This window comes from Penicillium brevicompactum (genome assembly GCF_028827555.1).
Source record: "Penicillium brevicompactum strain IBT 35665 chromosome Unknown utg000006l_segment0_segment0, whole genome shotgun sequence".
Taxonomy (NCBI): domain Eukaryota; kingdom Fungi; phylum Ascomycota; class Eurotiomycetes; order Eurotiales; family Aspergillaceae; genus Penicillium; species Penicillium brevicompactum.
Genome location: NW_026623209.1, coordinates 2,193,325 through 2,216,867, shown reverse-complemented (window position 1 = coordinate 2,216,867; position 23,543 = coordinate 2,193,325). Strand labels below are relative to the sequence as shown.

At 51.0% G+C, this 23,543-nt stretch overlaps 9 protein-coding genes across 9 annotated transcripts; 6 read left to right on the top strand and 3 right to left on the bottom strand.

The window, feature by feature from the left end:
* Nucleotides 1-585: 585 nt before the first annotated feature.
* N7506_009043 (MFS transporter) lies at nucleotides 586-2,476 on the top strand (the record flags this gene model as incomplete). Its single annotated transcript, XM_056958336.1, has 3 exons — nucleotides 586-968; nucleotides 1,022-2,140; nucleotides 2,191-2,476. 3 exons carry the CDS (start codon nucleotides 586-588, stop codon nucleotides 2,474-2,476), a joined length of 1,788 nt encoding a protein of 595 aa, XP_056807726.1.
* A 3,699-nt stretch (nucleotides 2,477-6,175) lies between these two features.
* Nucleotides 6,176-7,626, bottom strand: N7506_009042 (uncharacterized protein; the record flags this gene model as incomplete). Its single annotated transcript, XM_056958335.1, has 2 exons — nucleotides 6,176-7,429; nucleotides 7,510-7,626. The coding sequence occupies 2 exons, from the start codon at nucleotides 7,624-7,626 to the stop codon at nucleotides 6,176-6,178; spliced, it is 1,371 nt and encodes a 456-aa protein (XP_056807725.1).
* Nucleotides 7,627-8,192: 566 nt separating this feature from the next.
* N7506_009041 (CENP-N/CHL4 family protein) lies at nucleotides 8,193-9,587 on the top strand (the record flags this gene model as incomplete). Its single annotated transcript, XM_056958334.1, has 1 exon — nucleotides 8,193-9,587. One exon carries the CDS (start codon nucleotides 8,193-8,195, stop codon nucleotides 9,585-9,587), a length of 1,395 nt encoding a protein of 464 aa, XP_056807724.1.
* A 383-nt stretch (nucleotides 9,588-9,970) lies between these two features.
* N7506_009040 (uncharacterized protein) lies at nucleotides 9,971-10,508 on the bottom strand (the record flags this gene model as incomplete). Its single annotated transcript, XM_056958333.1, has 2 exons — nucleotides 9,971-10,238; nucleotides 10,285-10,508. The coding sequence occupies 2 exons, from the start codon at nucleotides 10,506-10,508 to the stop codon at nucleotides 9,971-9,973; spliced, it is 492 nt and encodes a 163-aa protein (XP_056807723.1).
* A 366-nt stretch (nucleotides 10,509-10,874) lies between these two features.
* Nucleotides 10,875-11,213, bottom strand: N7506_009039 (uncharacterized protein; the record flags this gene model as incomplete). Its single annotated transcript, XM_056958332.1, has 1 exon — nucleotides 10,875-11,213. One exon carries the CDS (start codon nucleotides 11,211-11,213, stop codon nucleotides 10,875-10,877), a length of 339 nt encoding a protein of 112 aa, XP_056807722.1.
* A 583-nt stretch (nucleotides 11,214-11,796) lies between these two features.
* On the top strand, nucleotides 11,797-13,016 carry N7506_009038 (trafficking protein particle complex subunit 13; the record flags this gene model as incomplete). Its single annotated transcript, XM_056958331.1, has 5 exons — nucleotides 11,797-11,863; nucleotides 11,917-11,923; nucleotides 11,975-12,098; nucleotides 12,150-12,668; nucleotides 12,729-13,016. 5 exons carry the CDS (start codon nucleotides 11,797-11,799, stop codon nucleotides 13,014-13,016), a joined length of 1,005 nt encoding a protein of 334 aa, XP_056807721.1.
* A 2,294-nt stretch (nucleotides 13,017-15,310) lies between these two features.
* Nucleotides 15,311-18,913, top strand: N7506_009037 (dDENN domain protein; the record flags this gene model as incomplete). The annotated part of the gene is made up of 6 exons (XM_056958330.1): nucleotides 15,311-15,947; nucleotides 15,994-16,907; nucleotides 16,967-17,026; nucleotides 17,074-18,415; nucleotides 18,466-18,720; nucleotides 18,771-18,913. The coding sequence occupies 6 exons, from the start codon at nucleotides 15,311-15,313 to the stop codon at nucleotides 18,911-18,913; spliced, it is 3,351 nt and encodes a 1,116-aa protein (XP_056807720.1).
* A 1,224-nt stretch (nucleotides 18,914-20,137) lies between these two features.
* Nucleotides 20,138-22,189, top strand: N7506_009036 (type I 3-dehydroquinate dehydratase; the record flags this gene model as incomplete). The annotated part of the gene is made up of 1 exon (XM_056958329.1): nucleotides 20,138-22,189. The coding sequence occupies one exon, from the start codon at nucleotides 20,138-20,140 to the stop codon at nucleotides 22,187-22,189; it is 2,052 nt and encodes a 683-aa protein (XP_056807719.1).
* Nucleotides 22,190-22,670: 481 nt separating this feature from the next.
* On the top strand, nucleotides 22,671-23,528 carry N7506_009035 (FMN-binding negative transcriptional regulator; the record flags this gene model as incomplete). The annotated part of the gene is made up of 1 exon (XM_056958328.1): nucleotides 22,671-23,528. One exon carries the CDS (start codon nucleotides 22,671-22,673, stop codon nucleotides 23,526-23,528), a length of 858 nt encoding a protein of 285 aa, XP_056807718.1.
* Between the last annotated feature and the right edge of the window lie 15 nt (nucleotides 23,529-23,543).

Below are 23,543 nucleotides of genomic sequence, written 5' to 3'. Positions count from 1 at the left end.
GCATTAGCAAGCAGACTTCATAATGTACCATAATTGTGATAATAAAGAATAAGATGGAAAGGCAGCAGGGTTGATAATCAAGAAAAGGCGTAACTATGGGGCCGTATATCCGGCGCCTGAATCATGGTGACGTAATTTCTGCTGCCTGAGGTGTCGCAAAATTTAGATGGTCGATGCTTCGTCTCTGGTTCTTCTCTAATTTTTACCTCAATCTCCTTTGCTCCTCCAGGTATTTTCAAAGCCATTGCGGACATTCATCCTACAGCTGCAATAACTTGGAGGTTCTTCTCAATTGTCATGAAAAACCACCACGTTGCACTGAGCGCTTCGGCAGTTCGGCACCCAATGCTGAAGCCGCTATGTAGTGGGTCTAAAACGGCTAGTCGGATCATGTTGCTTTCGGCCCTCCTTTTCTGAAAGGCCGAATCTCGAGCCATAAAAAAAAGTCTTCCCCCCTTTATCAATCATCTCCACGGTACCTGTCCGCTTTTCGTCCGCTTTCTGATCCGTTCGCGAGAAGCTGCACGGAGAGTCCTGCAGGCTAAGAGAAGATCTGCACGTTCTGCCAAAGCGGTCACGGGTAAAATGGCCGATAGCGAAAAACCCCGGAATTCGGTCGAACCCGAACGGCCAACAACGTCAGGCTCGACAGGTTCGTCGTCTGGCTCGAGCAGCTCTTTTGAATATGACCCTCAAATCCACCGATTACAATCGCGAAACACCGAACTCGATCTTGAACGTCGTCAGACTAGTGCTTCACGTGCCCTAAGTAGGACCGAGACTCAACGTGCCCAGCATGCCCTGACTGTTGGTGAAAGTCTCACGTCGAGACCGTCGAGAAAACCTCTTCCCCCTTTCGGTGGCGGCAAAGAATACCCGCCGCTTTTGCCTGCGCGTGAGGATTACGTGGTTGACTTTGATGGACCTGATGATCCCTTATACCCGTTAAACTGGCCAGTGCCCAAGAAGTAGGTTTCATCTTTCCGCTGTGCGCGCGCACGTTATACTGACCTATATTTAGAGTATATACTAGCGCCATCCTCGCATTTACATCTATCTGTTCGACTTTCGACTCGGCCGTTTTCAGTGGTTCGTCTCAAAATGTCGCAAGTGAATTTGGCGTCGGGCTCGAGGTCGCTGTTCTTTCAAGTTCGCTTTATATCATCGGTTACGCATCTGGTCCACTCATTTGGGCACCGCTCTCCGAACTGAAAGGCCGTCGTCTCCCTATCTTCATTGGCATGTTTGGTTTCGGCATTTTCAATATCGCAGTTGCTGTCGCAAAGGATATGCAGACTCTTCAGATCTGTCGTTTCTTCTGTGGTATCTTCGGAAGTTCCCCACTTGCTGTTGTGGCCGCTGTCTTCTCCGATATTTGGGATAACCGAACTCGCGGTACTGCCATTGCATGTTTCTCTGGCACCGTTTTCCTCGGTCCGCTCCTTGCGCCTTTCATCAGTGGATTTATCAACATGTCGTATCTCGGCTGGCGCTGGACCGCCTATATTCCCGCGTTTATGGGTTTCGCTGCATTTATTTTGAATGTCTTATTCCTGCAAGAGTCATACCCCCCTGTTGTTCTGGTGTCCAAGGCCTCGGAGCTGCGTCGCCGGACTAAGAACTGGGGCATTCACGCCAAGCAGGAGGAAATTGAGGTTGATCTTCGCGAGTTGATTGTCAACAACTTCTCTCGTCCGCTCAAGTTGCTGTTCCAAGAGCCGTTGATTCTTGCTGTCACCCTCTATCTCAGCTTTATCTACGGTTTGCTGTACTGCTTTTTGACTGCCTATACCCTGGTCTTCCAACAAGTCTATGGAATGAACGCTGGTGTCGGAGGCCTTCCGCTGTTTGGTATGGTCGTTGGTCTGTTTATTGCTGCGACATACATCATCACATCAAACAGGTGGTATATCAAAAAGCTCGAGCGAAATGGCGGCGTCCCAATTCCCGAATGGCGTCTTCCACCAGTGATGGTCGGTGGCGCTCTCTTCGCCGCGGGCTTATTCTGGTTTGGCTGGACTGGCTTCAACGGAACAATTCACTGGATTGTGCCTACGCTGAGTGGACTGTTCACTGGATTCGGACTTTTGATCATCTTCATTCAGCTGTTCAACTACCTGATTGACACGTACCTCATGTTGTAAGTTATCGTCATTCCCCAACAGTTAATCTACTCTAACACACATACAGCGCCGCATCAGCTATTGCAGCAAACACCTTCTGCCGATCGATGGTCGCAGCCAGTTTCCCACTATTCTCCCGTCAGATGTTCCAAGGTATGGGTATCCAGTGGGCATCCACGCTCCTTGGTTGCGTGGCGGCCGTTCTGGTTCCCATTCCCGTTGCATTCTACTTCTTTGGTAAAAGGTTGAGAATGAAGAGCAAGTTTGCTCCTTTCTATGAAGCCTGTCAGGAAGGACATTCCGGGGAGGATGAAGTCCGGGCTGAAGAGGTTGTTGGTGAGCCACAGCCATAACAGCGGTTCAGAGCGTCCTATGCGATTGTATATAATAATTTTCCGATTCGGGAAACATAATCATCAAAAAAGTGAACATTTAGCGGTTATGAATACGATCTATCTCGCGCCTCAATGTCTTGGCGTTTTCCTCTCATCATATCTTCCAATATTCATTTGATACCTAGGTAACCCAGTATCTTCCAAGGTTGGAATCAGATGGTGTGTTATACCATCGAAGCCTGGAAACTTTGTCTCTGGTAAAGGTTCACGGGTGTTCTCGTCATTGCTCGACGATCTACTTCGCAACTTGGAATCATCCGAGGGCTTCATCAAGTCGAAATTGAAACCCAATAGACTGACTCGCGATGAAAGGCGTTCATCCTGACACCGCCGGCTCCGTCTAATACCTGATTGAGTCTACAGGAAAGTGTTGAAATCGTTTCATCCAAATTGAGCTCTCTTTGCTTGTGACACCACCGCTCGACAAAGCCTGCTCGGCCATCAATTCCAAAGCCCACGGATCCTGGTTGCACACCCACTGCCTTCTGCTACTGTGACATTTCGAGAAGGTTTCGGTGGTACTTTTGTGATCTTGGCTCATAGCTTTGTCAACTGGCAATAGCAAACACGCCAGCCGATCTGTCCTTGTCGCCCGCCAGCAAATGAAAAGGAAATCGTTGTATGAGATGCTGAGGACGTGCAGTTTGAGCACTTGATAGACAGAATGTCTGATACTGACCGAGCAAATGTCCACACCAACGCAAACTTTTGCTTCGTCCTGGGTAACACCACGCAGGATAAGGGAAGATTATACTTGGTCTCGAACCCACCAGTTCGAGAAGCAAATGATGCGTCGTCCCATATCAATTGCGCGATATAAGGCCTATTACCTTCATATTGTCTATCTCCGGCGTCTACCTCTATCTTACGCACCAGATCCATAGTGCTGAGAGCCTCAATGTCGCCATCTGTACAGATGTTTCCATTGCTTCTATTAGGTCAGCCATCCTTTGCTTCAGGGCGTCTTGCGGCGCAGTTTAGGTTCTCATCTTATACCAGGGACCCTTCTCTACTTATGTCAACATGTTAACACCAATCCCGTGAATGCTACCAATGTCACCTCGCTTGATCTTCATAGGCCCGACCACAATGCCACATATTGTGTTCCCTGGATTCCGAATGTGAGGCTAAGAATATTGAAAGGACGCATGAAACTTGATGATAACTGCTAACATTCTCATCAACTAGTGCGCGCCAGGCTTACAATGTTGTTTCTTCTTGTGTACAGATACATCAGAGAATACCGGGAATTGTGGGAGTTGCGGTGCAGCCGTAAGCTATATGCCCCTTGTGCTGCCATTTCTAATCATCAGCAGTGTTTGCTCGGACCTTCTCCAGCCTGCTGTGATGGAGAATGTACAGATCTGAGCTCCAGTGTTAACAATTGTGGAGCGTGCAATGCAACACCGGTATGTCTTATGTACACGAGCGCATTGATGACTGTAGCCTCCAGGGCTGACAACTCTATACCAGTGCACTGGAGTTAGGCCGGCATGCTGCTCGAGCTCGTGTACTGACCTCAATAACAACATCAACCACTGTGGTTCATGCAACAGTACCGTAAGTCGATATATTCTACCATGCCTCCAGGCTAGTGACCCAGATAGCCTATACTGACATTTCGGTCTTGAAATGTAGTGCACTGGCCTAGCACCAGCATGCTGTGCTGGAACCTGCTCTGACCTTGCTTTCGATGCCAGACACTGTGGATCTTGCACCGCTTTCCCCTGCGTCGGACAGCAACCTGGCTGTTGTTCGGGGACGTGTACGGACTTCGCAACCTCGAACACGAACTGCGGATATTGTAACAATATGGTATGCAAAAGCAGACCTGTTGAGTATTCATCCGTGCTAAGCTGTTACATAGTGTACGGGAAACTCAGCAGTTTGTTGTTCAGGAACTTGCCGAGACCTGAGCAGTGATCCCCTTAATTGCGGTGCTTGCGGTGCCCTCCCATGCCTTGGACTGAATCCTGCTTGTTGCGCAGGATCGTGCACTGATCTTGCAACCAGCGTCACTAGTTGCGGATCCTGTGGCCGTGGCGTAAGTACTTTTGTGCTGATGCCCGATTTTATGCTAACACATCGGTCCTGCAGTGTACGGGAGCGAGACCGGCATGCTGTGGCGGAGTTTGCTCAGACCTAAGTTCCGATCCCAACCACTGTGGTGCCTGTCTTGCCTTACCATGCGTTGGAATACGGCCAGGTTGTTGCTCTGGCAGCTGCACTGATCTCGCAATTAGCACCTCAAACTGCGGAGCATGCAATAATATAGTGAGTTATCGCTGTCCGCCACAATCAATCCCGCTGATATCTATAGTGTCAAGCAAACAGCCCGACTTGTTGCTCCGGTACCTGCACAAATACAGCAACAGACCCAAACAATTGCGCGCTCTGTGGTAGAAAATGCGCAGGCTTGAACCCAGCCTGCTGCTCAGGTTTCTGCTCAGACCTCAGTACAGATATACTCCACTGCGGCTCCTGCACCGCAGCACCATGTCTGGGCCTCGGCTCAGCCTGCTGCAACGGAACCTGCGCCAACGTGCTAACAGATCCCGATCATTGTGGTGGCTGTAATGGCCAATGTCACGGCCAAGTGCCAGCATGCTGCAGCGGCTCTTGTACAGACCTCGCTACAGACCTGGGTCACTGCGGCTCGTGCACGGCTCTGCCATGTCTGGGTCTGAATCCAGCTTGTTGCAATGGTGCATGTACAGACCTCTCGACGAGTGTCAATCACTGTGGCTCTTGTAATAATGCGCCTTGCGTCGGCGTCAACCCTGCTTGTTGTTCGGGGACTTGCATGGACTTGAATTCGGATGCTAATCACTGTGGTTCTTGCGTGGCTTTGCCATGTACAGGAACTCAGCCGGGCTGCTGTGACGGGGTTTGTACTGATTTGGCGACTAGTCTGCAGAATTGCGGTTCATGTGATGCTGCACCTTGCACCGGGGTGTTACCAGCTTGCTGCAATGGTACATGTACTGATTTGACGAATGATGTCAATCATTGTGGATCGTGTAACAAGGCGGTATGTGCATTGCTTCTTATGATCACGACCATTCTTATCGCAGGGGAGCTGCTGACTTGATTCGATAGTGCAACTTTGGACAGGGTGGTGGAGCTTGTGTTGCAGGTCAATGCATCGCTTGTCCCTCATCTCAACCTTTCTGCCAAGCATCGAAAACATGTGTAAGTTGCGAAAAATGAGAATTTATTGGTTGGGATATTGACTGACCGACAAAGTGCTCACCGGGCTTTACGTGCATTAACAATGGCCCGCTCCCTGGATGCTGCGGGCCCTTGAACACCTGCGCCCCGGCCTCCAATCATCTTGGTGACCCCATCTGTGTAAGTTGACCAGAAAATTCCTGGGAGTAGATCTCTGACTTGAGAACAGTGTCCACTGCCGTGTAGCTTGTTCATCGTCCATCTCGTGTGTATAGGTTTCTAAACGGGATTTTCAATTAGGTGCGAAAGACACAGCACAGCGGTTCTGGGATCGCGACCATGAAACACCCTGAAGTGCAGATCTGTATGGCAGGCAAAATTGAATGCAAATGATGTGTTTATTAACATTGTAATGGCTATGTACAATGCGCGTATTGTCAGTATAGATCCAAAAATAGTCATAACCATCGTGATAGTGTTCGGGGCTCATGAAGATGCTTTCATCCACGGCACCTCGACATCCAGTGCTTTTGCCACTCTTGTTGCGGAGGCAAGGCATCCCTCTAGCATGACCATTCCATCCCAACACCAGCCGCCAACCAGCCATACATTGCCGTTGCCGTTGCGCCAAAGCTGGCTCTTCTCGTCTGTAGATCTCGATTCGCCAAAAATGCGGTTCACGACCTGTCTGCTAGAGGCTGATCGGAGGACACGCGTGAACGTGGCAGTATAGACAACCTTCTCGGGATCAATGGGAGCAATGGGGTAAGTGGTGATAAGAGCAGAAGATGGGTGTTCATGAATCGACTCGGTGGCTTCATCATTGGAACGCATGTGGATTGGCTGAGGTGCTGATTCGCCAGAGTTCAACGAAACTTGCGCCCAAATGGATCTACTAGCATCTGAGATCTTGGAAAAGTCACGGTGGACAATTGATTGAACAGTCGTCGTAGGCACCGCGGCCATTGCACTTCGAAGGGGTTGGAAGATTGCGCCAACAACGTCGGGCGTAACTCCCAGAATAACGTGGTCGAAAATACGGGAGTTGCTTTTTCCATCTTGGGTATTTGTCCAGCTGACTTGGACTTTCGCTCCGACATTTTCAACAGCTGTAACCTTCGCGCCGAGTGTGTAATTGAGACCCTTGGATAGCCTAGTCTGGACGCGCTGGACACCTCCGAGGACTGTGTAGTGCTTCTGGCGGAATGTCCTCCTTTCGTAGTCCACCAGATCGATGGCAGGGAAGTCCATCAGCGCTTCATGTGAACAGGTCGTGACACTAGACATGAGTGGTAGCAAGTAGTACTTTACATAATACTGGGGCAATCTGATCCTGTCGACGTATTGGTGAAGGGTTTCCTCTTCACCAAACAACTCTGCGGTTTTAGGCGTCACGAAGAAACAACAGGCTGTGAACCAGTAATAGCATACTGCCAGGTAGCATACTTCGATCAACCAGTTGGCCCATGTGAGGCCATTTGGACGGAGCGGGGGTATTTGATGATTATTCGAAGAGTGGATGTAATGCGGTGAGGGTTGGACGGTATTCGATAATCTCGATAGGGCGTAAATGAATCGCGGAGAGCCGTATGTGATTCCGAAATAATCATACATACGCCGTAAACTCTCATAGTATCCATCGGCGAATGCTCGCATAGGAAGATCCAGACGTTCTGACTTTTCGCCATTATTCGGGTCTGTGAGGGTGTGCGATGCCGAGTCGAGTGAAAGTTTGTCTTGCTAGAATCCACGGATAGAGATTAGCTTCGTGGTTCGGAGGAAACTTGGGAGCGCAAAATGGATTCTGATATTGGGACTACCTTTTCAAACACTTCCACCTCAAACCTCCCTTGAGGATCGTTCCTGAGAATGTATGCAGTGACCAGTCCAGCCATCCCAGTGCCAATTACGGCAACCTGTTGGCGTGGTGTGCTCATGATGTGTATGGACTTGGGTTGCTGGTGTGGAAAGGCTATAAAATCATACTTGTATTGGCTTGTCGTACAAACCTAACACCCATGCAGAAATCGATCAAATCGATCGAGGACCCTTTCCACCTGGACCTCAGGGCTTGGACCCACATGTTTGTCAGCCTTTGCCTCGGTCCAATCGAGAAGATTTGAAGTGTGAAATGCACATCTTTATGGTTTCTGATTCTTCATAAATAGACGTTTGTGATTGGATGAGAGTGCACCGTACTTCTGGTAAAATAAGCTTAACAAATGAACTGCAGGGTGTTGGCCCCCTGGTGAGAACACAGGGGGCCAGAGGGGGCCAGGCACTGAAATGTGTAGAATGTATGCCTGAATTATCAGGCTTGAAATCACAGAAGATGAACTCTATCTTATCGCCACGTGATGTGGGTGTTTGTTGACAGTGACTCGGGAACGCGGAGGGCACCGCAGAACTAACTTCTAGTCCGATTTCATGACCGCATGATGCGATCGCCATGAGACTCGTGTAAAATTCTGAAGCTGGATGGCAAAATTCTTCCAATTCCAACATGGCGCGTCAAAAGATAGTGCGCGCCCCGACTACCGCCAGCCTACCAAACAACCTCCGTATTCCTTCGTCAACTCCATCACTCACGAAAGCTCTGGGCAAGCTATCGAGGCAAGCTTTGCTAGATCTTGCTTTAACTTGGCTTGATGATCGCAATATATCGGCCTTTCCACCATATCTACAACAAGATGAACATGGAGGACCTGATGACGACGAAGCCCTGCCCTACCCCGCCGCCGAAACAATCGAAGAAGTCCGACAGGCCTACGAAGACTTGCAAGACCGGAAAGGCGGCAAGCGTGAAGTTATCGACAGGATCTTGGAAGGCGATTGGCGCAATGGTATCTCTTTGCGCCAACTAGCAATGGCAGATCTGCGCTACATGGACGACCACCCCGCCAGCTTACGATGGACGGCGCTAGAGCTCAGTCAGGTTGGAAAACAGAGTCCAAAAGATCAACAAGAGGATTGGTCTGGCGCGGTACCGCGCATGCAAGCAGTAACATTTGTGCAAGCTCTCCAGCGAGAAATCTCCCCGCTCGTCAAAGCCCACTACCACCTGGCCCGCTCCGCAACTCTCCCCTTGACATTTCTGCGAATATTTGTCGTCGACTCTCCGTATCAATCCCCCGTGCAGGCCGCCACGGTATTCACCGATTCTTCGCGCATAATATACGTTGCTTTCCCCGACAGTTGCCCTTTCGTCTACACCTCCATTGCCGCATCGGGGTCGAAGACCGCGCCCTCCACCAGCTCCGTGGCCACAGACACCCGGACACTACAGCGTCTCGTCCGTGACGCAATTCCCAAAGCACTTTCACGTCCACAAGCTAGGTTCGCGCTCAACGCGACCTCCCTTGCTGCGAAGAACTTGCCTACACTTCTTGCTCTTCGTGGTCCAGGCCGCTCGACTGCGTCAAATGGTGCTTTCAGTATATTCTCGGATGCAGCCCTCGAGGGAAGTCCACTTGACCCTCGCCCATCCAATACCGTCCTGCCAGACGAGCATATTGGAACCGATCTCTCCGATAAGGAAAATCCAGATCGAGATAGCACTAAACGCAAGTCCGTGGAAGGTGCTGTTCTCTCGCCGGTATCAAAGCAGCGTCGGTTGACAGTTCATTCACGATTTGGGACAGGGTCGTCACTTGCACCGGCGCCACTTGATCGTCTTGACATCCGACTTCTTGATAGACCGGGCGCCGAAGAAGATGATGATTCCACATTGCCTGCTGTGTCGCTTACATTTTCCGGCTCCAATGTTATTAATGGGATACGCAAGCTTGCTGAATTGGGTCTTGTTGACCCAGAACGTATGCCGTCTTGGATGACCGGCGAAGAAGGTGTCAGTGTTGCGACTGTCCGACATGGTCGGCGGATTCAGAAAGACTTATAAATGCGTGTTGATTTAGTGTGCTTTGGTTGCGGAAGCACTGATATGTTGTTTTTGGTTCCTTGGCTTCGGGAGTTTTTGTGATACCCATACCTATTCATAGAATGAATTGTTTTAGTCCTCGCCGTTACCACCTGGGCATGCACTCGCTGATACGTATATCAAGCCTCCGGGACCCATAATCCCAATCATATCAGTATACAAAAGGCCACTAACTATGCACATATTTCACCCTCTTAGACATAAATGATGTGTATTGGGGCCGAAACAATAATAGCCAAGATAGGAAAGATGACCATCAGAAGACCTGTTGGAAACACATTCGGGGAAAAAAAGGCTGATACCCAAGACATGTGCCATGATACTGTGGATTGGAAATGTACCCATCAAAGGCCCTTTGCCTCCGGGTCACCCTTGGTGCCGACATCAGGACCCTTGGGGTTCTCATGGTACGCTTGGTGGGTCAATGTACCTGGAACGTATGAGCTGTCAATGAGGACCAAGTATGTGATAGATAGCAGAGAAAAATTCATACCTCGATGGCCCATCATCCCGAACTGTTCCGCGACATTCACATATCCACCTACACGTATGCCTGCATTACGGATGGCTTCTGCCTGGGCATTTGGATCTTCGCCTTCCCAAGGAGTCCGGCTAGGGCTTGTTAGAAAGTTCACATTGCCAAAGTGTTAGTACTTACCAATACACACAGCGAGCTGTGCCCCCAGAAGCTTTGGACCATTTCTTGAAGCATGAGTCGTGAAGATTGTTGCCGCATCCAAACTGACACCAAACAATCTTTTCTCTGGCTCCCAATTCCATGAAGCAGATTGCACATTCGCCCTCGACAGCCTTGCGAGTTCCTTGCTTGTTCTGCGCAGCTCTATGAGCCTCAACTCGCTTCAGCACGGGCGACTCGAGCATATTGTTGAGGTCCTAACACAAATGTTAGACAATGAGCAATCGTTCTGAGACTTGAATGTATTCACTTCTTTCGTAAATCTTGTCTTGGAGAGCAGATCCTCGGTGGCAGACAGCGCGTTCAGCAACACTGGAAAAGAATGAGCACGAGATGAGTATAGTGTTACTTTGTTACTTGCCGTAAGAAATGTGCTTGCACCTATTTTTCCGAAACGTGAAGTCTGGGCAGTCGCAGCTGGGGGACGTATTCACGACTACTTTGTAGATGTTGCCGACACTTCCCACGATATCAAATGTCATGCTGGCCCCATATCTATCACTCTCACTGATAGTGTGTCCGATGATAATCATTCTGCTCACACTGGTTAGTCAAGTAAATAAACTCAAGTTGGGAACCACCTGCTTCTGAGTGCGAGCCCGAGAGACTCTGTCATTAGCCATAGTCTGTGGGTCTTTTGGCGTGGTGACTTTCTTGGGCGTAGCTCGCTTCTTCGGAGTAGGTGTTGTTTCTTCCAACGACGTCTGGCTGTCATCTAGCTGACGCTTGGCTGTCTTTGGTTTCTTTGGGGTGATGGGCGAGGGCCCTGCAGGTTCCACTGCAGGTCCGACTGATGGTGAGGAGGCCTTCTTGCGAGAGCTCTTGGGCGGAGGGGTTTCCTGTGGGGGCTCGCCTTCTCCGGCGTCAACAAGCTTCTTTCGACGGGCCATTGTGTACGACTTTCAAAGCTCAAGAGTTCTAGGCAGTGATGAGAAATGGAGAAGAGGAAAAGTGCTGGTGCCGTTAGATGTGGGGGAGGAAGGAGCCATGGATTTCAGGCTTTGTTTGGGAAAACTATCACGCACGAACACAGCCTATTGTGTTCAAACAAAATTGGTATGCTGCAAACGCCCTGAATAATGGAGTAGGACTCAGTTATTTCTCACTACTCAATTATCAGTAATGATCAATGTATTACCCCAGGCAACATACCTCGAGCCCTTATGCTAAAGGCCACACAGACTGTCTTCCTCGGAGTATGTCAGAACCTAAGACTTAAAACAGTATTTTCCCACAGACAAAGCAATCAATATTTACCATAAACTCCAACGCACCTACGTATTGCCGTAATCATCTCTGATGACGTTGCGAGAATGGGGTATATACTTGTGTTTGCACTGTTTGCCTAGCTTCGCTATCGCTATCGCTCGACCCTCCAACTCGACCTCCATGACTTCATACTCCACACGTCACGAAGGGTGCAGACTGATATAGCTCTCAATTTCTGTCGGCATTTCAGCTCAGGAATCCGACATGGCTCGTCCGCGCGCTCTATCAGGCGCCGATGCCCCAAAAGAACCACATGCTGTCTCCCTGAAAGGTACGCCGACACAAGTCAGAGTCGGAGCCATATGCTGATCGTGAAATGATTAGTCTTGCGGTAATGAAGACCCTCTGTACTCGCATCGAAGCAGGCTCTGACCTCCACTAGACTTGCGCGGCCATCCCTCAGTTACCAGTACCCCCTCCCGACGTCCAACACCACAATCTCAACGAAAGCATCGCTCAGTTTTCCTCCGGGCGCCTCCGATGATAAGTTTATACTATCACCACTGGTGAGCCTAGCCATGGACAGTTTCACCGGGAGTCAAAGCTTACTATGATAGCTCACTCTGCCTCCATCTTTCGGATCCGTCTACGTCGGAGAGACATTTGGATGCACACTCAGCGCAAATAACGAGATTGACGACGATGACGAAGAACGAATCCTCACATCTGTGCGCATTGTCGCAGAGATGACGACTCCTTCCTCGGTGGCCGCATTAGAGCTCGATCCACCCAGCGATACCGCATTAACAGAAGGGCTGAAGATTGGCGAATCACTACAAAAAATCGTACGATTCGATCTGAAGGAAGAAGGGAATCACGTGCTCGCCGTCAGCGTCAGCTATACCGAGACAAGAATTGGCTCGGACTCGCAAGCCGCCAGTGGGCGGGTGCGAACATTTCGCAAATTATACCAATTCGTGGCACAGCCATGTTTGAGCGTGCGGACCAAAGCTTCCGAGCTTCCGCCACTGGAAGTCGACAACAAATCCCTCGGACCGTACGGGAAAACGAGATTACTCCGATATGCGCTGGAAGCGCAGCTGGAAAACGTGGGCGAAGGCGCCGTGGTGGTCAAGGTGAGAATTATCCGATCAGACTGAGCCTGGCCGGGCGCGATGCTAACAGGGGATGGAAAGCAAACCAAACTAAATCCCAAGCCACCGTTCCAATCCAAATCGCTCAACTGGGATACCATGAATCCCGACACACCCGCATTGCCCACCCTCAACCCACGGGATGTCCTGCAAGTTGCATATCTGGTGGAACAAGAGGAAGGCCAGAACGAGGGGCTGGAGACGCTCCAGAAGGATTTACGGCGGGATGGACGTGCTACGCTGGGGCAATTGTCGATTGAATGGCGGGGCGCAATGGGGGACAAGGGATTCCTGACGACGGGCAACCTGATGAGCCGGAAACGCACTTGAAACCGCGAAACGCGGTGTGCACGGGTTGCCCTTCCCGCTGCTGTGCTACGGTTGTTGATTCGGCGGGTTGCAGGGCTTGCGGCAAGGGTGAACTTGTACGCCCCACTGGGACACGATATCACGACAGCAGCTTCCTACCTAGGGTGAATGGGTGTACGAAGTACAGAAGTGTGAGAATGAGTGTCGCCAAAGTTGTAGTTCCCAATAAGTAGTACGAAGTACTGAGGCTCTGATCAGCCGAGCCGCACACGCCCCCCCTGCCGCCACTAGGGGCTATGATGCAGCCAATGCTTAAGTTTGTTGCACTTACGCGCAGTGCCCGAAGCTCTCGGGCAATTTTTAGGGCCGAAACTGAAAACATTTCTCCCCGGTAGGGCCACGTAGTGCGCGGGATGTCACAGATCGAAATGGTATTTTGGGCATGTATACAGAGAGTCTCTAAGAGCCCAGACTCGATATTTGTGGAATCAAGAAGTTCTAGACTCTGGCGAATGGATTCCGCCCGATCTAAGACGTGGAAATATGGGGTTTATCTCCTGACTCGTAACAGAGTTGCCATGATAATATCGAGAATTGCTTTTTTTTTCATAATCTTTGTTTGCGATAGGGAGTATAGTTGAGTTCGGGCTGAGGTTGGGACATGGCAGGCTCCGCTTTCTCGTTTAGAGGCGGTTAGTGCGGTAGCTAGGAGTTAGCTGCGTGGGAAAGAATTATTCAGGCAGGTACTCCGTACTAATGTACAAGTAAAATAAGCACGGGGAGATATCCTGCGGATTGGAACAGTCTTGGTATCCTTGCGACTGAAAAGGGCTATCGGTGCCGCGTCAGACCCGTCAGCCGTTTGTGAGACAGTTCGCCCTTTTCTACCCGAGAGCTTGCCTCTTTTTATGCTTAACTTCCAAGCTCGTCAATGGCTGAATACTCCGTACTCCGTACTGACCTCAACTATGCATTCCTTTGATATTGAACTCAAAAGACAGCACTCCGTAAAAGTACTATAGCAGGAACCGTGGAAACTGATACACTTGGCAAACTCGCTTCTCTCCACTTCCTCCCACTGCAGTATAGATCGTCTCCCCGGGGAGAGTCTGCTCCACTTAGTCTCCTGGTTAGACATTCAATAGTTATACTGTACTATGCGAAGAATGTACGAGTAAGAAAATGATCCGAAACGGTCTGAAAGAAACAAATTGCAAGGATATCAATGCCTGTTCGAGCGCAAGAGGTACCCAATATATCGACCACCAGGTAAGTATACAGAGTCTCACACGACGCTTACTGATCAACTCAGCCCCTGAAAGTTAAAAGGAGTCTTGAAAATGCGTCAAAGCACTCTAGTTTATAAAAGAATAACATTGTGGCGCTCTCTGGGTTCCCAAAATATCACCAAACGCCATGTCTTACCCTAACTGACTACCCTGACTACCTAGTCATCCCCTTAAGCAAGTGCCGAAGATCATAGCGCAATATCAACCCAGACGAACGCCCTTTCTCCCTGACTGAGGCCCCGCCCGCGTGCTTTTTCCGACGGACAAGTTCCTCAGCCGTTAGCTAGTGACTTCATTAACCATGGGTCGTGCCCTCCTGAGCCCTATTTGTCTTTGCGGATTATCCGAGGGCAAGGAATTGTCTTTCGGGCCTCAGGGCTACTGCGTGGAATTCTACGGAGTACGGAGTATGGCCAGGGTCTGTTTGGCAAAGCAATATTATACGCTTAGTGATACATTTTGTATCAGGATTGGAAATGTGCATTATGATTCGGTGGGAGTCTGGAGCCCCTAGGAGTCCAGCCACCCTGCAGAAGGTGCTGCAGGTCGCTACGGTGTCAGACTCTTGTGTAAGGCTAGGGCTATGGTTGGCAGGGTCCTGTATACTTAAGATAATTCTAGTAAAAATAAAAGAAAGAAAAAAAGAACACAAAAATGCAGATTTAAATAAGAACATACGGAGTACGGAGTAGCAGAGATTATATCGAGCATTCGTACTCCATACCCTACGCAACTATCCGGGGTGAAAATAAAAAGGAAAAGAAATTCAGTACTTATGCCCAAAGCCTTAAAATAAACAAATAAAAAAACCCGCCAAAAATCACAAGTCGAAAGAAGTGGAATTGCAAAGCGCAAAACACTCCTTTTTCAATACAACGTTGGAAGTTCCCGGAACTGATCTTCGCTCTTGACTGCCCCTCCCTCCCGTTCCCCCATTTTTATCTGTTCCTTTGCACGGCATTCGACTGGGAACTCTGATGTGGTGACAATTACAATATTAATTGAAAGTCCTCTGCGACTCTTACAATGCCCTCAAGCTCCAGCTCCTCCTCGGAGGGCGCCCCCCTCGCCGACTACTTTTGGATCGCCGGCGTGGATGGTACGGAGATTCTGGACACTTTCAAAAGATTGGGCGAAGACTACCGTACCAATGGCGCTGCCTCCCCTGGTCCTGCCCTCGCAGACACCATTCAAGAAGATGCCGACGCCGAAGAGGAATACAATCCCGATCCCTCTCGACCCAACTCCATGCTGTTTACCGGTGTCAGTCGCCGGAGCTCCGTCCAACGACTATCCACCCTCTCCAAAACCTCGGAAGGCACAAATGGTGGGAGCAACAGCAATCGCAGCAGTATGACCGTCAAGGGTGGTTCCTCGCCCCTGCGCGCCTCGGCCCTCTTCTCAGATGACTTCGATTTCGACTCCGCTTTATACAAGTTCGCCAACGAGCGCGACTCCTTTCTGACCGACCTGAGTCTCAGTGCCGGTGCTATCACCCCGAATACCCGCCCGCGATCCCGAGTTCGTACGCAGAAGATTGTATCGGAGGATTCACCCTCCCCTGGTGGGAATCTGCTGCGATCAGGCATTGGCAGCGTGCGCCGACACATGGCATTCCGGGATATGAACAGCATGAAGCGGCAGCCATCTGTCGCTCGTCAGTGTAAGTACTGTGCGAATACCTGCAAGATCCTTACTAACATTATCAGCCTCGGTACGAACCTCCCGACGACTTAGCAATTACAATTCGGTTATCCCCGTCCCCCAACCCCTCGAGATCTCCCCCACAATGCACCCTTTGAAACGGCGCTTTGAGCCTGTTCTTCTCGACCGATACCCCACACGAAGCATGCCAGACGAGTTGAAGCAGCGCGGCAACTTCCCCGACTATGTTCCCATGTTCGCCTTCCCCAACGATATCAATATTGTGTCCTCCGACCAGCGACCGCGATCGACTTGGCACGGGTTCGCTATGACAACGGACAATGGGTCGAGGCTGCATGCGATTTGCGTGACTATGTGGATACCACTGAACCAGAATGCAGCAGAGGAGCTCGAGAAGCGGTGCGAGGAATGGCGGAAAGACAACATGACCGACGAGGAGCGTGAACTCGCCGCAAGTCTAGGCGAGCGGCTGGCATTAGAAAGGGCCAAATTGTCCAGATTGCTAGCTCAGCTCCCGACGGTCCAATCAGGATCCGAATCTCGAGAACAACTGGAAGATGAGATCAGTGCAGTAGAAGAGAAGATCGGACTGATGACCGACCTCTTACGCCCCGTCCGTCACGGCGCGGCCTCGAAGATTGAGGGCCTGACCGATGGTGACACGGGCTTCTGGATCCCCCGTTCTTACGGTATTCTGGGCCGAGAAAGCACCATGACAAGCTTTTGGAAGGAGTGGCTCAAGGCTATCGTGGTGCCTATGACAGAAGGTGGTGTCCAGCATGTGCCTCCGCCGTCCCCCCGAATGGGTCTATGGCAGCCACTGGAGCGATATGTCATGAATCTCTGCACAGAAGCATTTGCGCCGATATCTTCAAAGACTCAGGTGGAACTCGCGATTCGTGAGCTGCGACTGTTTGCGCGAAAGGAGGCACCAAACGAAATCCCCGGCTCTCGGAATGTAAGTGCTTTGCAATTTTGTTAGAGTTCCTTGGCTGCGATTTACTGACCACCTGTTAGACTGATTTGTATGCTCTGTTCCGAACATTATCGGTACCGAACATTCTCATTCTGTTCGAGGTAAGCGTTCATTCTGAGATCGATTGTGCTTTGCTAATTAGATACAGTACGCTTTGACCGAAGCCCGCATCATCTTCCTGTCCAGTCACACTTCCATGTTGTATCTCGCCACAAGGGCACTGGTTGACCTCTTGTTTCCCCTGGAGTGGACAGGAGTTCTTATTCCTGTTCTCCCCGCGCGCTTGATCCAAGCCCTCGAGGCACCCTGTCCATACATTGTCGGCATTGAGCGCCGATACGAGAAAGTGGAGCTGCCGACCGACGACTTTGTCCTCATTGATTTGGACAACAATATGATCGAGAGTACCTTCCAGCCCACTCCTCTCCCACGCCATCAACGCAGGAAGCTTTTGTCGTTGCTGCAATTGGCCGCTCCTCAGCACGGACGATGCCACGTTCCCACCGGGCCTCCTGCATATGCAATTGAGACATACCCATGGGACGCCTTCTTGTCCGAGAGCAAGGCTACTTTCACTTCAAAAGCGCCTGCAACTAATCTCGCCAAGTACGTCGGTCTGAATTCCAGCGCATTCGGCTCGACCGCCGTTCTCCCAGGCTCCTACACGCCGCCAATCTTCAATGTATTCCTGCACGCCCGCAACGAGGCCGGTCCCTCACGTGGATACTCGTCTCGCGGTAATGAGCGTCCTGGAACCAGCTCAACTGTCAGGGCGGGTGCATCTCCACCATCCCCCAGAGAGAGCTCGCCTACTTCTGGTTTCTTCCCCCCACCCCCACCCACGCCTTCATCCCGCAATGATTCCGGCATGGCGTTGCAGGCCTCCTTGCGCGAGAAGCGCTCAGGTCACTTCGATGCTGCGTCTCGTCGGAGTTCGTCATTCGGAATGTCTCGTCGACCGAGTGCTCCATTCCTGGGTCACGCATCTAACCTCTCGGTGACCACACTCAACACAGAATACGGGGGTGGATCCACCTATGCCCCGTCTGTTTATGCGCAGTCGACTATTGCCGCATCGACCATTGTGCCACAATCCTCCGTGCAGCCTGTAGGCAGCAATGAAGGGACATGCTGGGCCGAGGGCCACTTCTTCCAGGCACAGATGTGGGACGATAAGTTGACATGTGCTATTTGCGATGATCAGGCTGAAGAAGGCATGTACAAATGTTCTGCCTGTAAATTGACCGTCCACAACCGCTGTGCATCCATGGTCTGTCTACCGTGTGATGCTGCCTTCCATCCCGACCAGGTCCGCGCTGCGTTCGTGAGATGTTTCGCCAGCTTGTTCTACACGTACAAGAAGTTCCTTGCACCAGCGAGTAGCGAAAAGAAGAAGCAAGGGTTGTTTTACACTTTCAACGTCGAAGCTTTCATGAAAAGTCTTCCTAGCGAACATGCTGAATACATTGCGATTCTGCAACAAACTCAAGGTAAGCGGCTTCATCATACACCTACCACACACAAACTGACCATGTTTTAGGTTTCAACGAGTTTATCAGTGACCGTGAGCGCACGAGCCCGAAGTCCAAGGACCCTCGAATGGCCTTGTTCGACGAAATTGTGCTTTCAAAGCGCAACCGCGGCCGCACATCGATCTTCTCTGGCCGTTCAACAACAGACTTCCTCTCAGACACCTCTAACCACCTCTGGCGCACAGCCAGCGCCACCTTCTTCCCTCCAAGCAGCCGTAGCCAGCAAAATCTCGCCACCGATTATGGCAGGGTCATCACACGAGGTATGTTAAAGTGTTCAGCCTAATTGTTCTATCCACTGACCATTTCGCAGCACCGGCAAAACTCGACACCAGCCTGATGACCGAGCCCCGCATGATCCACGGCGCCCCACGGGTCTCTAAAACAGCCAATACTGCGCGCAGAAAGCCCTTGCCCAACCTCATGAATGGCCTCGCCATATCTCCCCCGAGCTAATTGGTGCATTTAGACTCTTGTCTTTCCATCGCCGTCTGCGCGGTGGGTCCAGCTCAGACTTATGTCTCTCCTTGAACCTGAAACCCTTCTTGCGGCCCGGCTCGGCCTGGACTGGCTTCCGCCCGTCCAATTGTTTGAGGTCTGTTTCGGACACTGATGTCGCCGCTGGCTCGGCGACGTCCCACAATTTCGCGAGACTTGTTTTGATTGGTGCTGCGGATGCAACTTTCCCTTCTTTGAACTTTATTGTCCGCCGATATTGAAGGTCAAACAGTCCGTCATATTTGTCGTACATAGTGTCTTGACTCCGGCTTGATGCCTGGAACCGTGAACAAAAAAAGCGATTCCTTATGGTGATTATTGCCATTTCAATACCTTTTGCTTTATGTGCCTTTGCCCAATACCCTGACTTGGCTGGTATCTTTCTATCTGTTTGCAATGAATTGGGCGGATCTTTTTCGTTTTTACCTCTCCTATCACATCATGTACGTGTGTTACTTATGTACCTTGACAACTAATTGCGCCAGACATAGAATTCCATATGCTGGGTATGGAGCCTTATCTTGAGACCGTTGCTTGACCCTTGTAGCCATTTGCCTAATATATCCCGCTGGCTCTTTAATAGCACTGGATTAGAGTAATGACACATGAGGTAGCATCCTGCTCGCCAATCTACTCCGAGGCTGTAACCTTTTTCCCTCGTATCAGATCGTTCATTCTCAGGTGATGCCTCCTGTCACCCCTTGCAACACCTCTAGAGAGTACCACGCCCTGGTCAACATTCAGGGTCTGAGACGGCAGTGGCTTCGGCTCTAAGCCCAGCCCGATATCTACGACCAAATAGGTGGCAATTATGGTGTTCAAAAGTGTGTATCGGACAAATTCGTGTAGATTATAGATCATCCTCGACGTGATTGGCGGAGAAACCCAACGCCGCTTCCCACTTTTCCCCGCGTCTTTTCGGGCTCCAGTGCTGCGCATAACTGCACCAAGTTCTTCCATCGCCGCAAATGCATTTCATTTGGCTACTGGGCCTCTTTACCCAATTCGTTCCAGTCTCTTACCCCATAGAAAGCTAGTCCCCCTTGGGGCTCCTCCTTTTCCGATTTCTCTAAATATCCGGCCCACGGATACCTGTAAATTCCCCCCCTTTGACTTTCTGCTTCTCGAATCTTGGAAATTCAACGTCCTCTCGTCAAGTATGAAAACGCTCTCTGTTATGCGATGATTCCCACCGCCATTACGCACATGGCGACGCCGCTACTCGATTCCGTCTCGGCTCTCAAGCCGGATCCAGAGGTCTCTATTCCGATCACTGTTATTCCGACTCCACCGCCCATATCCGCGCCCCAAGAAGAGCCTGTGATATTGGTCCCCGCGCACGTCGGCACGGTCGCTATCGTCCACGGCGAAAACCAGGGTCATATCGTACAGCTAGCTGCTGAGGTTCTGGGCAAGCCGTGGACAACGGAGACACGCGCGCGCAATGCTGTGCTGGGAGTGCTGGCGCGTGACTTGGCGAGCTTGCAGGATCGATCTTCTATAGTCCTGGTCAACACGCACTGCGTTGGAGATGGGACGGCGCCAGATGATGCGCTGACGGAGAGCTGTGACTATGAGTTTCTATATTCGCAGAGTCCGTTCTTGCGCCGGGACCTTTCGCGATTCTTGTCTTTGGTTCTTGGTCAGACGAGGCCGCATGATGATTTGCGTACGAAAACCAGAACCAATTTTATTTCGACTACCTTCCCGGATGTGCATGCTGCTTTGCCAAATTTGGATATCTTGTCTGTTGGTTCGGATGCTGTGGAGATTCGTGTGGATTTGCTCGTTGAGCCTGGGGAGGGTGCTCCTCCTGTTCCGAGTTTGAAGTATGTTGGGCAGCAGTTGATGCTACTCAGACAACATACTGAGTTGCCTATTATTTTTACTGCAAGGTGTACAAGGGAGAACGGAAAGTTCCCCGTTGATGACCCCATGTTATCTTATAAGTATCTCCGGCGAGCGATTCAGTGGGGAGTGGAGTATATTGATGTTGAAGTATGGCTACCGGAAGAGATCAGACGCAGTCTTTTTGAGAAGAAGGGTCACAGCATGATCCTCTCTGCGTTCCACGATTTTTCTGGGAACTGGAAATGGACATCCGAAGAAGCCCACCGCATCTTCACCGAAAGCGCGAAATATGCCGACATCGTCAAAATGATCGCCATGGTTCACACCATCGAGGAGAACTATGAGCTAGAATACTTCCGCTCAACCATCAAAAGCCGTGGCTCTGGTCCTCTCCTCTCAGCAGTCAACATGGGCCAAATGGGTCAGTTATCCAGAGCTCTGAACACAGTCTTCTCACCAATAACACACCCCCTCCTGCCAATGATCGCTGCGCCAGGCCAGCTCAGCGCAGCTGAGATCAATGAAGCCATGCATATAATGGGTCAGCTACCCAAGCGTGATATCTACGCAATTGGCTCATTCCGTCCAACACCACACTCAATGTTCATGGAAAAATGTTTTAATGAGCTCGGCCTCCCGCACAGCCTCACCTCAATCGACCGAGGCCTCAAAGGCTCCATGGAATCCATCCTCTCTCATTCGAACTTTGGCGGCGCCTACGTGAATCCTCCTGTCACGAGCACCACCTCTTATATCCCCGCAGTGAGCGAGGCCGCACGCGCCATCGGCCTCGTAGACACCATCGCGATGATCGGTGACGCCGGAGCCACATCGCGGTTTATCGGTGAAAATGCCGCTTGGAAGGGCATTCGCGCGACTCTCACGCGCGAATACGTGCCTTCGGCTTACAGCACCCGTGCAGCAATCATTCTCGCTGGCTCCGAGGCGGATGCCTCGCCCGCTATCTTTGCGCTGCGCTCCCTGGATGTTGGCACTATTTACACAGTCGGCTTCAAAGCGTCTGGACCCTTGTCCGCAGACCTGGAGCCTTTTACATCTATCCAATCCGTCAAGCTGGTGGAACAGCCCTTTGTCATCGTCTCTGCACTACCACCCGAGAAATCACTGCTTGTCCAGCCATTGCTGAGACATTATGGCGCGAATGGTCGGTCATCGCCAACTTCCCGCGGCAGGGTTTACCTCGATCTCACCAACGGGCCAAGGAAGGGTGATCCCCTGGCTGTTGCTAGTGGGGCTGGGTGGACGGCGTATGGGGCTGAGGACGTTAGCGCCTGGACGACAGTTGAAACGCTGAGACTGCTCGTTGGGCAGAATGTGCCGTTTGACTTTGTACGTATGGCGTCTGGGAGACCTCTCTTCTAACCACCTCTTGTCTTGTCCGTAGATTGAGATGAGGAATGGAGTTTGGGTTGGAGGCTGGAGTTTCTTGGGGTTTCTTGGTTCCTTGTATTAGAAATGCATTGCATTTGATTCTTAGTGCAGCTTGGGCATGTCGTCGCCAATAGTGGTTCGCGATCTTGCTTGGGTATGCTTTTCGGGACAAGCCATTTTTCTTTTTTGAGTCATTTCGGAAGGTATAATGGAGCCTCATTTGCTTTTTTTCTCTTGATTTCAGGGGGGACCCTGAGGCAAGGCCTGGGCTCTGTGCATCATTGTATCATTGAGGGCAGTATGCACCAACTGGCTCGTATTTGCTTGGATTCTGGATAGTTACATGTTGACTTTGGAATAACCTTGGAACCTCGCCCTGGAAATGACCCGAGGTCCGGCGATAAGCTTATCAGTAAAATCCGGGGTTGACCCCTCATTATTCTGTTCTCGTGTACATTCACATTCGGTAAACATGCATCTTCGTCCAGATCATGCAGTGCGAGATCTGCCAACGCTTCATTCTTTCATCCAACAACACCGCCTTGGCGTCTTGACCACATCTCTCCCCTCTCAAGACCACCCAACCCTTCAATGCAGCCACATCCCCTGGATCCTAGACGAGCCTTTAGCCTCAGAGAACAACAATGACGCTCCCGGGTCACTAGGCATCTTGCGCGGGCATATTGCCCGCCAAAATCCGCAAGGAAAGGCAATGATCGAAGCCTCGGGGAGCGCCACGCCCGTCCCTGGCGCCTTTCCAACCGATGCACTCACAGCCCCGAAAGAAATACACACTCTTCCCGAGGAAGTGTTGATCGTATTCACTAGCCCAGTGGACCACTACATCTCCCCAAATCTCTACACCGACACCAAACCAGGCGGGCGCGTCGCGCCGACCTGGAATTACGCAGCCGTCCAAGTCTACGGCCGTGCCACCATCTATCACGACACGCAGGACCCACAGACTGAATCATTCCTACGACAGCAGCTAGGGGACCTAGCCAGACTAGGTGAGGAGGGGATCATGGGATATGGGGATTCTGGATCGAGGTCCGATGAGAATGAAATCGACGGGCGTCGGGGGGACGCTAGCGCGGCGGCGCCCCCGAAACCTTGGAAAATTGCCGATGCGCCATTAGAGTATATTGCAGCACTGCTGAAGAACATCATCGGGATGCAGATTGAAATTACGCGCATTGAGGGGCGGTTCAAGGTTAGTCAGGAAAAGGGTGCTGGGGATCGGGGTGGGGTTGTGGAGGGATTGCAGGGGATGACGGCGACGGCGAGGGATATGGCGGAGTTTGTTCGCAGGGGAAGGGTGCTGCCTTGAATTGTTATGGACAAT